Genomic DNA, 17,133 nt, shown 5'->3' with positions numbered 1-17,133 from the left:
TGAGTGAAGTTAAGCTCCTTTATAGTGTAGTGGGATGTCGTTTGGCTGCAAATAGGATGGTAATGGGTTCGATCTCCACTCGAAGAAATAAATTTCACTCAGGAAAGCAAAGTATGGCGTCAAGTACTGCCACCTAATCCGTAATGTGTCTAAATCGGTCGAAAAGTGGAGAAAACTGTGTTCCTGCAATGCGTAGACTTGAGACCTATAGAGAGGTCAATAACCTCAATCCTCAAATATTTTGTAGAGAAGCAAAAATGTCACTTATGTTAAATGATCTGAGTTTAACTGGCAAGGAATTTCATTTCGTAAAATCGATTTGCCTCCCTCCTTCATTTGAGTCTGGGTCCCTTAATTAAAACATACTAGTTTTCTTCTTTTTATTTCTGTCATATACTAGGTATCTACTAATTCCTATGTTTATCATGTATCGATTCGACAATTTCATACTTTTTTGACCTTTTATCGGCATGCTGATCTTTTACTGGAGTAAACATAACATGAACTAAACTTATTTTGGAAATCTAAAGAACGTTTAAATTTTTTATTTATATTACTTTTCTAGCTTCAAGTTGTATCCCTCATATGGCAGGGGAGACAGAGTAAACCATACGGAGCTCAACGCCAAACTTTGCCTTGATACCAGAGCGAAGAAATGAAGATATTAATAAATATTTTTCCGTGATTCATTTCCGTTTATCAATATATACATAGTTAAATATTTAATATTTTAATTTTTTTGCCCTGGTATCGATGCAAAGCATGGCGTTAAGTTCTGCCACTCAACACACGAACAATAACACGATGCCTCTAAAAATCGGTGGAAAGTGAGGAGCGAAGTGTAACACTGGGCTCCCTTTGCCTACCTAGCTATATGCGTGATATATAATGAAGCTGAAAGAAATATTCCCATAAAATGGTCTTAAGATACAACCTAACAAAGAAGTAATAGAAGCCTGTTTATAATTCATAACATCATTTACCGCGACCTCCATTCCACATCCACATGGCATATGGTAACTCATATAGCATGAAAATCAGTTTTCATTTCCAAGAATTTTATATATGAAGATATTAACTCTTGATTTTGAGAGCTTTATAATTTTCGTGTAGCACTATATATATGAGCTATAAGGTACCTACAGGTAAGGTTAGGTAAACAACGTAAACAAAGTAATTTGTCATATTATTTTCTTCAAATTCACATACCTACTAAACAAAGCCCGGGTCCTTGATCTCATCAAAAATTCTGTTTTTCTCGTTTATGTGTATCTATCTTCATGGTACGGAGGCTGCGCTCCATTCATCTGCCGCCAGTTTTGCCGCGATCCTTGCGTCAGGCGCTCGTGTCACTAAATAGACGACAAAACCACAGTTCAAACGTTTTTATCTCTTATTTAAGGTTAACAATAATATAATTAGGTACTTTGTTAAATAAATAATGTGAAAATAAAATTAATTTAGAAAGTTTTATTCAAAAAATGGTTATAGATAAGCAAGAAATGTAACGTGTGAAAGGCACACGCAGTTAGAAGGCATTATGCGAGAACGTCTAAGTCTGATGTTGATTGATAAAATGTATCTGTCAAATAATGGCGCCAATAAGAAAATGTGAATTAAAACAATGTTATAACAATATAAACTGTTGCATAGTTTTTAATAAAGTGAAAAATAGTGATTTATAGGATAATATTTATTTATAAGGTAAGTAATATAGTTTTTCATATGAATTAGTAATTGTTAATTCCATATTTTGTAGACAGGAGAACCTAGTGCCATTTAACAATTCTGTCTCCATTCTGTATTTACTATTGGAGCAAAGATGGTGTGCGTAGAGTGATAAATGGCATATCACAATAAAACATAATATTTCCTCGACTGGGATTTGAATTAACAATACCTTTTTTTTAAAAAGGAAATCTTTCCTATTATCTTCATTATCCTATTTTTAGCTTCACATTTTATTTCGCTTAAAGTTATTATTGCCTACCTAGTAGTATTGTCTACCCTAGACAGAGGGAATCGGGAACCTTGTGTGAAGATATTCCCTATTTTCTTCCGAATTCTCGAGGTATTGCGTGTTGAGTGGCGGAATTCAACGCTGCGCTTTGCCTCGACACCAGAGCGAAGAAATGAAAAATATAAATGTAAATAAATATTTCATTTCCTCGAGTGTGGATTAAACCCACAACCAGTCGCGTTTACAGTCACACTCTTTTGCCTCTTGGCCACGACTGGCCTCAACTAGTGTTGTTTTATAATTTATGGTTTCATTCATTAGTTGCTGCGTCGGACGTTTAAATTTATTTGTATCATTAACTTCTCTGGAGTTTTTTCACGATGTTAGTTAAGTTCGTTCTTTTATTAAGATTTCTTTTCAGAAAATAAGTGTTGTATTTTCTTTTACTTTGGCTCTTAAATGTTTGAACATATTTTAATATAGACTGATATTAAGTACTTAGTATCAGCCATAGAAATGAAGTGTCTTAACACAAGGTTCCCTCTGCCTACCCTGCTGTGTGCGGGGTTTAGCGTGAAGCTGATTTATTTTACTAATAATTGAGGCGATTGTGGCGCAGCAGTATAGCATCCGACAGAAAACTAGGTGGCCGTGGGTTCAATAGAGTAAGCCCCTCAAAAAGCAATGTCTCGAAAATTAGGTAGAAAATGTGGAACGGAGTGTCATAACACAATGTTTTAATTCTCTATCCTACTATATGCGGAATACGTACAAAATACAAACTTTATACAAAATTAGACAAGAATTAATCGATTTTCTTCCTTTCCGTGCTGAATGTCCGACAACTGTGATTTGCCGTCTCTCAGGTTAAGGCTTACTGTAGAATATATATAATTTCTATGCAATAAATCCTTACATAGGACTTACTGATAAATGGAATAATTTGATTATAAAGATATTTTGAAATATCACGACATTTTTGGGACTCGGGATTCAAACCTGTGCCTCTTGGAAACCGGCCAAGCGCTCTGAACACTAAGCCAGACGTTCTTATGAAGTTTTATAAAAATATTATATATTAAATATTTTTAATATCAAATATCAAGTGTGAAATAACACTTTAAAAATATAAAAAATGTCACAGCTATATTTATTTGCTACTTGTTGTCCAGTTAGTATGCAGTTGTGATATTTACATAAATTGTTTGTGTTCGTCGAACAAACACTCGTATTGCACCTGTGTGCATAAGTCTTCAGCAAATATATTCCCAAATATGTACTTTGTTTAAAATCTATCTTTCTATTCTTTTATAATAAAACAGAAAAACAAATATAATTCCACCAGAATCTGTAGTCATTATTATAACATTTTTTCTATCAGCTTCACTCTGTATCCCGCAAACAATAGGGTAGGCAGAGGGTAACTAGTGTTAAGATACTCCGCTCTCCACTTTCCCCCGAATTCTGGAGGCATATAACACTTCAGTTTTATCAATCTTCAAGCATGTTTACATTTAAAATATTCTTATTTTCTCATTTTCTACAGTAATTTGACTTCGTCATTTGACATGCATGTTTTACATATGCGGAGAGTGGAGAATGGAATAGTGTATGATTATCATTATCATCATTTTAATGTTATGTTAAGTACGACCTTTCTTTGCGCCATGAGGGATGCGTAGATATAAATATATATGTAGGTATATAATATTAATCAATGCCCTCACAGGAGGAACGAAATAAACAACTCCCGACGATACGACTGATCTAAGATTAATACAAATAAGTATTAGCTATTGAGCTATATATAAAACGTATATTTTTTTAAAGTGTGTATCAGTAAATTATATTTTATTTTCTTGGGTCGGAAAATGGAGGACGGAGTGTCTTGATAAAAAACAAAAATATGGCCATAATAACTCTATTATCGCCATTGTCAGGCACTTTACAATTGTGTCATGGCATCATATATGTCATACTTATTTCATTTTAAATTATATTCTTTTCAATATATTTACCTATTAATACTCTATTTTAAACTAATTAGTTGGCTTACCCATTTATACTATGTAAGATAAGTAAGATATAATATAAACTAAATTGTATAGAACCTGTTTATGACGTCAACGTTTTTTTACGTGACGTTCTTGGCGTCACTGCCCCATAATCAGTAAAAGGAATATTTGGAGGCAATTCTTCATTCTAACATTTACTTTTTTATTTCTTATGAATTCGGCAAAAAGGCTATACGGTTTCACGCTGCTTCTAGTATAGAAAGCGGAATCTAGTGTTAAGGGATTCCTTTCTTCTCTTTTCGCCCATTTTTAGACAGTGCAGGTGTTGGAACCCAACGCTGTAGTTTGTCTCAGAAGATGGGGTGAATTAGAACAATTTATAATCAATGTATTTAGTTAGAGATGGTCCCACCGTATCAAAAAAATATTAAGATGGTAAAATATAATGTTTTGTTAGAGTTGGAGCGTGCCTAACTGTACAAACAGCTTTAGGTTATCTCTCTGAAGGAAATATAATACGGTGCTGATTAAATTTCTGGAAAAAGGAAACGACGACGACGAAAACGATATATACGAAATTATTGTTGTAATCGAGACCGTCGTGGCGCAGGCCACAAGGGCGTGACTATAACGCGAAGGTTGCGGGTTTGATCCCCATTTGAGGGAATGAATTAATATTCATTTCTTCGCTCTGGAACCAAGGCAAAAGCCCTGTGTTGAGTTCCGCCGCTCAATAATATTCCAAAAATACGGCGAAAAGTGGGAAACGGAGTGTTTTAGCACTAGGTTTCCTCTGCCTATCCTGCTGTGTGCGGATACAGTGTGAAGTGCAGTAAAGAATAAAACAAAAAAGAAACGAGAAACTCAAAAATAAAACGAAAAAGAATCTAAGCTCAGTATATTTGTATTACATATATCCCGCATTATCCTGCATATAGCAGGGTAGGCAGAGGTCACCTAGCGGTAAAACACTCCGTTCCCCACTTTCCACCGAATTTTCGGGGCATTGCGCTTTGAATGGTGGAACTAAACGTCGCGTTTTTTTGCAAATGTAAAGATTAATAAATAATAATCTACTCTCCCAAGTGGGTACAAATCCACAACGGCTTCAATAAGTAATATTTGTTGTAATATCGATGTCATCTTTTATTCCCTTCAGGCATTTTCTTATCATATGTACTATTATTATATACAAAAAAATATAATATAGGTAAATCTTCCTCAAAAATAGCTTTTCTTGTTGTTTGCGTTTGACATGTCATCTTGATATAACAGAAACTGATAAGATGGCGGGGAACTCTTACTACGTTTAAATCGATGAGTACACTATACATGTAGAATTAAAATGGAAGCATTTATTTGTGTTTTTAAATATACCTTTAAAATAAAAAATATTTTATCCTTTATTTTAAATAATATAAGACATCCGATGCCTAAACGTGACGGTTGTGGATTCGTTTCTCATAAGTGTGAATGAATTATTTTTATTTCTTCGCAAGACAAAGCGCGGTGTTGAATTAAAAATTAGTAAAATTGAGTGGTGAGTTTGGAACGGATAGAAATTAAATAAATAATTCATACAAAAATTAATAATTAAATTATTTATTTTCATTTCACCGCTCCGGCAAGAAAAGTCTTCTGTTGAATATCGCCACCCATCATCCAATGTCTGGAATTTGTCCAGAATCTGGAGGACGTAGTATTTTCAGTTCTTTCTATCCCAAAAAAGCAAATTAATGTGTTTATTTACAAGATTTTTTTGGTTTAAAAGGTTGAACTATTATTTTAAACTTTCTCCAGATCTAGATTAAAGATTTTTAGAGCGAATTAAAGGTTCTGTATATATATTTATAATCAAAATTTATAATCACACAAACGAATCTACTATGCTGTGAGAAAATAAAGAAATTTAATAATTTATAGAACAAACTAACTGATTGTAATTTATAATATTATTCTTCCTCTATGATATTTAGCATAAATGTACTTGCTAAGTCAAAAGTTATTTATTAGCGAGATTATTTTAATAATTTAATATTTATAATGTTTCTTGTCCGCACCCCAGGCCAGGCATCTTATAGAATAATTATGAGCTCGCAGAAGGAGTTATGTCGTAGTAGCACAGTGGAAATGTATTTCATTTTATTAGGTGGTAGTAAGTACAGATACCAACACAATTATTTATTTTTACACTTCATTCCGCAAACCCAATAGGTCAAAACTCTCCGTTCTTCACTAATAATACAAGATATAATGACATGGTTTTAATTTCAAATTACGTTTTCATCTTTGGAAATGACAATATTTCATACTTTTCAAGCTTTATTTTACTATATTGAGAATGGATGTTTCAAAATTCCTTATTTAGAGTTTACTTACGTTCTACAAAGATCTCGTCAGCAAAATTTCAAGATTGTAGGTTTATCTATTAAGATATTAGGACCACGCCTCAAAGAATTTTAAGTTTAAATAAATATTCCTTGTGTACGACACAAGCACATTCTAAGTGCCCGAGATAATTTTGACCGCAGGTATAGTGGGTAAAATTGAAGCCATAAACTTTCTCAATAAATAGACTATAACACAAAAGAATTAACGAGATTAGCAAGTTCAACCAAACAAATTCTTCAGTTTTATGATATTACTGTAAATCAGTATATAGATAATTAAATGAAATTATCTAGTATGGATACTATATACATTTCATTTCATCACTCCGTTTCCCACTTACCGCCAAACTCTGGAGGCAATCCCTGTTAAGAGGCGAAACTCCATAACGAAAATGAAAATAGTATCTTAATATTTCATTTCTTCGAGTGGGAATCGAACCCATAATTTGTCGCGCTTACTTACTCACTTGTGACCCTGCCTCACGACTGGCCTCACATATGTACTTATATAAGCTGTAAAATCTCATATGGCCAGTAACTTTACTGATATTAAAATTAAGAACCTTTTAATTTCAATATAAATATGAACATAAATTCCTTTGTTCATGGTTATTGTACACAATTACAATTTTAATTTCATGGCGAGCGTTAAAATTATATGTTGATGATTGTTTCAATATGCTGTTATGGCGTAATTATAATATATTTAAACTGTATTTATATTTATATTATTTTGTTTCACGCTGTATCCCGCATTTATCAGGAAAGGCAGAGGGAACCTAGTCTTTGAGTCACTCCGCCCAATTTCCGAGACACCCTTGTGCCTCTACGCTACAACGGCCTCATACTAGTTATACATTCTAAAGTAAAATAGAAAATTCACTTACATCTATTGCCATTTAAATGTAGATAAGTTTAGAGAACCCAAAGACATGTATAAATCATTTTGTTTCAACTTCATTTCCATTTAAAAACATAGCGCGCTTCGTTTAAACTTAAACAGACCGGACAGAGATGTTTATTCTAAAGCTACAGTTAAAATTATCATATACTACTGTTTGACTTAGGGATTCGCTCGTGTGTCTTATTTATTAAAATATGTTTTTTTATTTCATTAATTGCATATAATTGATGTTCTTAACTTTATTCTTCCAATCTATGAGGCCAGTAGTGGAGCAGGGGCACAAGCGTGTGACTGTAAGCGCGATAGGTTGTGAGTTCGATTCCTATTCGGGGAAATGAAATATTTAATCTTTTCATTTCTTCTCTCTGTCTCAATACGCTATGCCTCCAGAATTCACATGACACAATGAACATAATTGAAGGAAAATTAGTGTCGAGACACTAGTTTCTCTCTGCCTGCCCTGCTGTGTGCAGGATACAGCATGAAGATAAAAAAGATATGTGCTCTAAAAAAATGTATAAAAATGCACTTTATATACATTTGAACTTCGACAGTAAGTATTCGTAGATATTTAGAGCGTCAGTTTACAGGCCAAGGTTTCTCTATGCCATGGTGTTAGATTTTTTAATGAGTTGGTCTTAGCTAGTGGTTTCTTGTTTACGGTACTGTAGACACAAAAAAAGTCGTTTCAAGAAACCTCAAAAGATCTGTTTTAAAATGTTTACATTGCTATGTTAAATATTTATAAACGTCAGGCAAGTTAAATAATTAAAAATATATATTATTTTGAAATATATATTTGAAATATATAAATATGCAGAATAAAAGAAAGAAAAGAGCAATCGTTATCTCCAAATGTACAGCTTCTTTTTATGTTTTTTAAGCAATGACTTATATAATTTTGATTGAAGTAAGCAGGAATTACAGATACTTTATTTCCTACGGTAAATGGTATTTCTTTTTTTCGGCTGGTAGTTATTCATTATTGTTGAAGCCTGCTTATTTGAAATTCCTTTTAGATATTGCTTGTAGACTCCGGAAACCAGTGAAGAAAATTCCTGTACAAAATGTGTACACAGAACATACTCTTACTTACAAACAACTTTAGGAAAATTTATTTTTGTATTTTGCTTCGGAACAAAATATCAAGATAATGCAAAATTAACGATATAAAAACTACTCAATTATTAAATTATTAAATCTTTCTCCTTGAAAAGACATCACATATATCCTATGAAATTACACATATTTTTTTTAAATTATATAAATCCCAGAAAACACGTAGAAAGCAAAAATTTAGCACAACCTTTTAAAGTTCACATAAACGAAATTGTGAGCTAATTGTGACCCGTATACAGCGCTTCCCCTCAAAATCAGAACGGGAAAACGAAAATATTGAGTACTTAATTTCCTCAAGTGGAAATTGAACTCACAACGTATCGCGTTTATAGCACGCTTGTGCCCCGACGCCACGAGTGCCCTTAACTCATATATTATTTTATTTATCTTCACGACACATATAATGAAATATGTATAGGTAAATTAGTTTTAAGACACTGTTCATGGCGCTACTTTCCGCCATATTTTTGAGACATTGAGTTGCGAAACTCAACGCCGCGTCTTATCCTCATACTAGAGGGAAAGAAAGGAAAATAATAAATAATAATATTATTTTAAAATGAAATAAATTTCATAGAAAAACCACCGTAATACAATATGTAAGGCCATTATATCTCTATTTACACTTTATAAAGCTTGCCTTATTTTTAGCTCTCGCTAGAACTAGCCCGCAATAGAGACGTTAACGACGTTTCTTACTTTTAAACTTGACAGTATACCTTATTGGCAACTACACTCTATTATTAGACTTCTGTTATTTGTTCTTACTATGTATTTACGTTAGGTTAAATCTTTTTAGGGTTCCATAATTCAAATTAAAAACGAAATCCTTATAAGATCATTTTGAAAATGAAAGAACATAATTAAAGTAACGAAATTTGAACCCGCTTCTCTTGGAATCCTATCTTGTTACGAATTATTTATAATGTTAGCATCTCTGTACGCAGATTTTTAAAGATTTCCGCTATCAAAACATTGTGATGTTAACTTTGATTTCCTTTTTTTTTTAGCTTTGCCCCTCTTTGTTGAGAGACGTAACTCAACGCCGCGCTTTCTTTTCTTACTAGAGCAAGAAAATTAAAATGCGTTCCCCTGAGGAAGAATCGAATAACCGTCACCATTACATACTGACGCTGTGACGCTGTGCCACGACGGCCCCCAGAAATTATATATTGATACCAATTAGGTTAACTTACAAATAAACAACTCTGAGACTCAGTCTTGTTAGTAAATAAAAGTTTCGAAACTACTTCTATTACTTCCATTAGTAAAATTAGTTTTGGTTTCGGGATTGTGTTATTTATAGGTGTAGAAATTAATTTGCAAGTTTATTTTGCTTATTTTTTTTTGAGTAAAATGTAGAGGCAGTCTTGGTGTAGGTGCACAAGCTTGTGGCTATAAACGAGATGGTTGTGGGTTTGATTCCCACTCGAGAAAATATAATACTGATTGAAATTTCTGTCTTAACACTAGGTTTCCTTTGCCTACCCTGCTGTGTGTGGGATGCAGAGTAAAGTGGATAAAAAAATTAGCGTCTCTGTAAGGTTGGGGGGGTCTGTTACCCAAACACTATAATTATGTGCATTAGAATTACAACTTAATAATAGATAGATTAACTATTTCATATTTATTGAATTTATTATAAGTATTTTATCATTAAGTAAAGAGGAAATATGGTATTTACAAAAGTTTAAAATTTTAACGTAATAGGACTAGAACCCGTGAATTTTAATAAACTCACAGAGTCAGACTACAGACACGAAAGTTATGAGATCGAATACCATTCGAGGGAATTAATTATTGTCGTTTCCTACAAGACAAAGTGCAGCACTGCCGCCGCTCAACACGTAACGTGTCGAAACCTGATGGCCTATGTGCGTGAAAAAAGTGAAGCTGTTCTTATTTTTATTATTTATTGTTATCTCAGTATTTAACATAAGTAAATAGAAGGTAATAATATTGTTATTTAAATAAATGCATCCTTATTTTTATTGAGTTTTAAGTGCATTACCCGGTCTGGTCACCTGGGACCCGCCGTTTTATTCTATCTTTTATTACTTCAATTACGAGAATTTGTTCGAAAATTACTTGAAATAGAAAAGTAAACGTTGAAATTTGGCATGTAGGTAGATTAAGAAATATATAAACCGATTTTTTGAAATTTCTACGAGAACCGGATAAAAAAACGATTTTTTTTTATAATATTCGTCCAAATAAAAACTACCTGTGTTGTAGGTGTTTATAAACTCGATTTTCTTACATAAGCTCAGTCCAAAGAGTCCCCAATTCAATTATGTATTGATTGGTATAAAGTACATATAAAAAAACACGATCAATTAAAAAACTAATCAGAAATGTGAAAATTCAATTTTTAATATTAACTTTTTTCATTGAAATTCGTAACAGCTTTATTTATAAACTAATTTGTCAAGTAAATAGGAGACCTTTCAAAGTTAATTACTTTGGTAAAGTTAATGGAAGAAATTTCATGTCAAATATTTTAATTATAATAGTTATGGTGGTTCTCGCCGGCTATGAACTGACAGAACTGACTTCCGAGCCGGTGATAGCTGCTGTACGACTGACAATACTGACATTTTTATGCCAATTGACGAATGGAAAGTGTTAATACCAACTCATTTCAAAGAATATTATTTTTTTGGCTTCATGCTTCTTCTTGCTTAGTAAGGTAGGAAGAAATAATCTAGTGTTAAGACATTCTGTAGTCCACGCGCACTCTGAATTCGAGACATTGCGTGTTGAGTAACGGAACTCAACGCCGTTTATTGTCTAACTATCATTTAAATGTATGATATCGATCAACAATATAATAATGCTAAAAATATAATAATGCTTTGCTTTGCCTAAAATTCTCGTTTTCAATTTTCAACAGGATGACGTCACACACGTTAAAAGTTGACAACTGGTCGCACTGTACGACGCCGTCAGAGAGGAATGGGCCGCCACTAGTTGCTGTCAAAGTTGGCTGTTTTCACATTAATCCAGCTTCTATGTAAGTTATTTTTTTTTGTTTATATGAATCAATTAGGTATTCCCACTCGAGGAAGTGAAATATTTATTTACCCTGTATCCAGAATATAGTGAACGGTAGACAGAGGGAACGCAGTGTTAAGATACTTATTTTCCGCCTAATTTTCTAGATATTGCGGGTTAAGAATTTTTTTCTTTTTTTCGCGGGTAGGTGTTAAAAAAGTTAACACTTTAAAGTTTTACTGTCTTCGATTTTTTGTTAATTTAAATCATTTAAAAGTAATTTTATTCAATTATAAGTGAAAAAATAAGTGTAAACAGTGTGAACAATTATTGGAAAATACTTTTGTTGTGCATTTAATGTGTTTATTTGCGTAAAGTAGCACTTACCTGCTGGCTCACTAATTATACTAGTCTATAACAAGTTATCAATCAGAACACAATATGAGCAGAGTGGAGGATATCTTCGAGGTTCATAGAAATATTGCAGAGGCACTAGGAAAGAGAATGGCACATTTCGAAAAACAATTAAATAACACTGGTTCGAATGATACCGGTAAGGGAGGTCTCGACAAGCTGGCATCTGAATTTAAGGAATTTAAGACTTCAGTGTGGAACATTTTGGATCTCCTCAAGTCTTTAATCTCAAATTTATCTTCACAAATTGATGAAGTTGACAATTCAACCAGAAGAAATGCTCTTCTTTTTGGTGGGATTCAGGAGGCAGAGGGTGAAAATTTGGTCTCCACTATACTTGGAACCATTCAAGTCCTCATGGGAGTCTCTGATATAAACCCTTCTGCCATACAATCCTGTCAACGGCTGGGTATTAAATCAGCAAATCGTTGTCGTCCAATTCTGGTGCGCTTTAATGACTTTAAGGTGAGGAGTGATCTCTGGGGCAATAAGAAGAAGCTAAAGTCCTCTCAAGTTGTGCTGAGTGAGTTTCTCACAAAATCTCGCCAGTCCATATTTATTTCAGCGCGCAAATCTTTTGGAGTGAGGAATACATGGACATATAATGGTAACATTTTTATCAAACTTCCTAATAACGAGCGTAGGCGAATATCTACTACTGCTGAGCTTGGCGAGTGTTTAAAACTGCTTCCTCAAGCCGTTTCTCCTGTTTCTCCAGTTGTAAATGCCACTACCTGTGAGCGACCCAAAATAAGTCCTACAGCCATCAGTCAACCCGTGGGGAGGCCCTTCACTAGGCGTAATATTGTAAAGAAACCCTAGCCTATTTAAGTAATTTGTATCTTTAATTTTAATTTTTCACTTATATACATCCCACATTCAATGTGACCATATTATTTGTCTTTTGCATCTTATTTGCTTAGCTATGTTGCCGGTTATTGTTATTAAAATATTTTATGTCATTGCAATATGTACTCTTTACTATACTTCATTTCACATAATAATATACACATAATAATATGTAGTATGTGTTTTTTCTTGTCCTGTTGATGCCGGTTACTGTTATTAAAATATTTTATGGAATTGCAATATATACTCTTTACTATACTTTATTTCACATAATAATATGTAGTATGTGTTTTTTCTTGTTCTTTTGATGCCGTTTATTGTTATTAAAATATTTTATGTAATTGTAATATGTACTCTTTACTATAGTTTTTTCACATAATAATATGTAATATGTGTTTTTTCTTGTTCTGTTGATGCCGGTTGTTGTTATTAAAATTTCTTATGTAATTGCAATATGTACTCTTTACTATACTTTATTTCACATAATAATATGTAGAATGTGTTTTTTCTTGTTCTGTTGATGCTGGTTATTGTTATTAAAGTATCTTATGTAATTGCAATATGTAATCTTTACTATTCTTTATTTTATAATAGTATAATATTTCAATAGTAGGTAGTATGAGTTTTTTCTTGTTCTGTTTACTTTTAGTGTTTACAACTTTCTTGCTTAATGTTATCTGTCAGTGTCAACTGTCATTAGTAAGTTAATATATTTGTGACACGGACAGCAGTATTTTGGTAACTTAGTTTTTATTGTTTGTAGTTAAGGTCGTGGGATGTATGTGAATACATTTTAATCATTACAGCATTAGTTTCAGTCTGATATGATCATTTTGTTTTATATACATTTTTTCTTTTTATTTTCTCGAGCCATCAGGTCATGTGTGTGTTTATTTCATATTCACTTTACAATTAATTTATTTTTGTTTTATCTAATATATATATATTTTTTTAATTATAACATACTATTTTATTTATATATATTTATTGTAATTTATTTAAATTTATATTTTTCATTTTAATATATTTGTATATATATATATATATATATATATATTTTAATTTTATTTTTTTAATATTATGGATTCAAGTATCGATTCTTATCATTCCGCGCTCAGCTATGACGAGTTATCCAGTAGCTCCTTTTGTAGTTTGGATGACCCCAGTTTGTCGCTTGACATAGTTCTTTCGAATGAAGTTGCACCGCTTCATAAAAACTTTAATTTTTGTCACATTAATGCGCAGAGCATCCCTGCTCACTTTTCCGAATTTTATACCACTTTCAACCAAACTAACATCCATGCCGTTTTGATCTCCGAATCTTGGCTAAAACCTTCACTACAATCTACTTGCTTTTCTGTCCCGGACTACATACTAATAAGAAACGATCGTCTAGAAAGGGTCGGCGGTGGGGTTGCCATATACTTAAAAAGTCACATTTCGTATAAAATCATCTGTCAATCGACTCCTTCACCTGAATCGTGCTTAGAATATATATTTATCGAAATAAACCTAGGAGTAAAGTTTGCCCTTGGGGTTGTGTACTGCCCACCTAATAGTAATTATTTTAATAACTTAGAGATTCTTTTCGAAGATCTTTTAGCTAACTACTCCCATCTTATAATCTCAGGTGATTTTAACACGTGTCTCTTGCGAAATGATACTCGAGCGAGAAAACTTAACTGTATGTTAGAGTCACTTAATTTAAATTTATTACCACTTAACCCTACTCACCACACCAACAATGTTGATACACTGCTTGACCTAATAATCACATCAAATTCTGATCTTGTCTCCAAATTTGGTCAATTTTCTGCTCCAGGTTTTTCTCTCCATGACCTTGTTTTTGCGTCATTAAAAGTAAAATCACCCAAGCCAAAACCACAAACTCTTTCAATTAGAAGTTTCACCAACCTTAATCATGAGAAGCTTAAGAGCGATGCTTCCTGCATTGACTGGTCGGCGATCGAAGTGTTGTGTTCGATCGATGAGAAAGTTGATCTGTTGACCTCAAACATAACTGGATTGTTTGACAAACATGCACCAATCCAACTCATCCGAATCAAAAACCAACCAGCTTTATGGTTTAACGACGATTTTCGTAAAGCCAGGGCTAAGCGAGATAGGGCTTTTTCAAAATTTAAAAACAATCGATGTGATCTCAATTGGTCCATTTATAAGGCTGCAAGGAATCAGTGTAACCAGTTGGGTAGAAAATTAAAACGCCAATACATCTTTAATAAAATACGCAATTCTTCTCCCGAAGCGACTTTAAAATTTTTAAAGACCCTCGGTATTGGCAAACTTTCATCTTCCTCAATTAATCCTGATCTTAATTTGAATGTCCTGAATATGCATTTTTCATCATCTTCTGCCCTTGATATTAGTGTTAAATCCTGTACTCTTTCTGAAATTCACAGTTTGTCGAAAATTAACCTCCCTACCTTTACCTTTTCTTCTATCAGTGATAATGATACCAAGAAAACCATTCTATCTATCTCCTCTAAAGCGGTAGGATCTGACGATATTAGTCGTGGTATGATCACCCTTATTTTACACATCCTTGTTCCTGTAATAACCCACATTATTAATTTTTCTTTTTCCTCTAGTCAGTTTCCCGTGATGTGGCGCAAGGCATTTGTTCTCCCACTTCCTAAAATATCTAATCCTACGCTACCGTCACATTTTCGTCCCATTTCTATCCTACCTTTCCTCTCTAAAATTCTAGAATCCACCGCTTACCAACAAATCTCTAGGCATTTTTCTAAATACAATCTATTAAACCCTCTACAGTCCGGATTTAGAACTGGTCACAGCACCACTACTGCTTTACTGAGAGTCACTGAAGACGTTAGATCAGCAATGGAAAATAAGCACTTAACTGTGCTTATTTTAATAGATTTCAGTAATGCATTCAATGCCGTAGACCATGATCTTCTTATTGCACTCTTATCCTGCGCTAACGTCTCCAGCACAGCTTTACAATGGTTTTCGTCTTATCTTCACGGGCGTCGGCAGTCGGTTCGTGTAGGCCAGACCTCTTCTGACTGGCATGATGTGACAGCTGGTGTCCCTCAAGGCGGTATTCTATCTCCTCTTCTTTTTTCATTATTCATTAACTCCATCACTTCCGTTATAACCTCTCGATACCATCTTTATGCTGATGACTTGCAGCTTTATGAACACGCTAGTGTAGATAATATTGTTGGTGCTGTTAATTCTCTTAACAATAATCTTCGTAACATTTCGATTTGGTCGTCCAAATACGGAATAAATGTTAATCCTGACAAATGTCAGGCTATAATTATCGGCAGCTCGCGACAGCTAGCCAAGCTCGATTACAGCAAACTGCCCAACTTAACATATAATGGCACGGTCATCAATTTCACCACCACTGTAAAAGACTTAGGTATTATAATTGATAATAAATTAACTTGGAGCAATCATGTGGCAGATATGTCCCGCAAAATTTACGCTTCCTTGCACTCAATGGTGCGCCTCAAAAATTTCTTACCTGTGCAGACCAAACTACAGTTGGTCAATACCTTGCTGCTTCCTATTATTGATTACGGTGATGCTTGCTCCTTGGATATGAATAAAGACTTTCCACGATACATCCTTACGTTCCCAATCCAATTTTATGCTGTCCACACCCCGGCATACGTCAGGGTTCATGTCTGACTCCTTTGCGGTCGCCGGTGTCAGGCTATGGAATGAGCTACCCGAGCCCATAAGAAAAGCTCCCTCTCGTGAGGTATGCAAGCGCCGGGTAAAAGAGTATTTTTTTAAAAATAACATAAATATATAATATTCATCTATTTAATTAATTGTATATATTGGAGTATATATGGTATGCTATATTATTATATGGTTTATATTGTTATGTATTTTTTTTTATTTCTTTTATTTATAATATCCGTAATATTTTATTATAATTATATATTATATGTATAACTATTTATTATATGTATATTTATATATTTATTGGATGTGTATGTATGTATATTTTACTTCTGCACACCTGCATACTCATTATCCCACATGACAAGGTCGGCTGGGAGAGAATGCTTTTAGCGTTAAGCCCGCCTTTTGTACATTGTTTTTTTGTAATTTTGTGCAATAAAGTATATATAAATAAAATAAATAAATAAGAATGGTGAAATTCAAAGCTGTGCTTTGTCTTCTTAACAGAGCGAGGAAATGAAAATAATTCAATCCCCCGAGAAGGACACTGAGATTTCAACTCCACACCATTCTCGCCACTAAGCTATAGGAAATGCATGTGAGGCTATAGTATAATTTTACAAAATGGAAATGTAAAGCTATGATCATAGAATATAAAGCTATCGCCATGTTAACAAAAATTTATGCGACTATTAAAACGTACCTGCATTGTGTACCTAGCTACTAAAACTCCTATTAAAATAGCATAACAGTCAATCTACATACATACGCGTATATATGTATTATGCAGATTTAATCACGTCT

General features: G+C 33.3%; 1 protein-coding gene across 3 annotated transcripts in view; it reads left to right on the top strand.

Annotated features, from left to right (window-relative positions):
- Positions 1-17,133, top strand: part of LOC146534124 (uncharacterized) — a 47,074-nt gene that overhangs the window by 9,917 nt on the left and 20,024 nt on the right. Inside the window, exons 1-2 of one of the 3 annotated variants that reach the window (XR_014878527.1) lie at positions 1,326-1,704; positions 11,282-11,401. Coding sequence is in view for 2 of the 3 variants with exons in the window: in XM_085193872.1 (XP_085049998.1) it covers positions 11,283-11,401 (119 nt within the window). In the remaining variant the exon portion in view is untranslated. Of the gene's footprint in view, positions 1-1,325; positions 1,705-11,281; positions 11,402-17,133 lie in introns of those variants that run through there. The other 2 variants (XM_085193870.1, XM_085193872.1) reach the window with 2 other exon arrangements.

The sequence above is a fragment of the Heliconius melpomene genome, chromosome 12 (assembly GCF_056956725.1).
Source record: "Heliconius melpomene rosina isolate 202511_hmr_F chromosome 12, ASM5695672v1, whole genome shotgun sequence".
Classification (NCBI taxonomy): domain Eukaryota; kingdom Metazoa; phylum Arthropoda; class Insecta; order Lepidoptera; family Nymphalidae; genus Heliconius; species Heliconius melpomene.
Note: the sequence above shows the minus strand (reverse complement) of the source record. Positions and strands in the feature narration are given on the sequence as shown.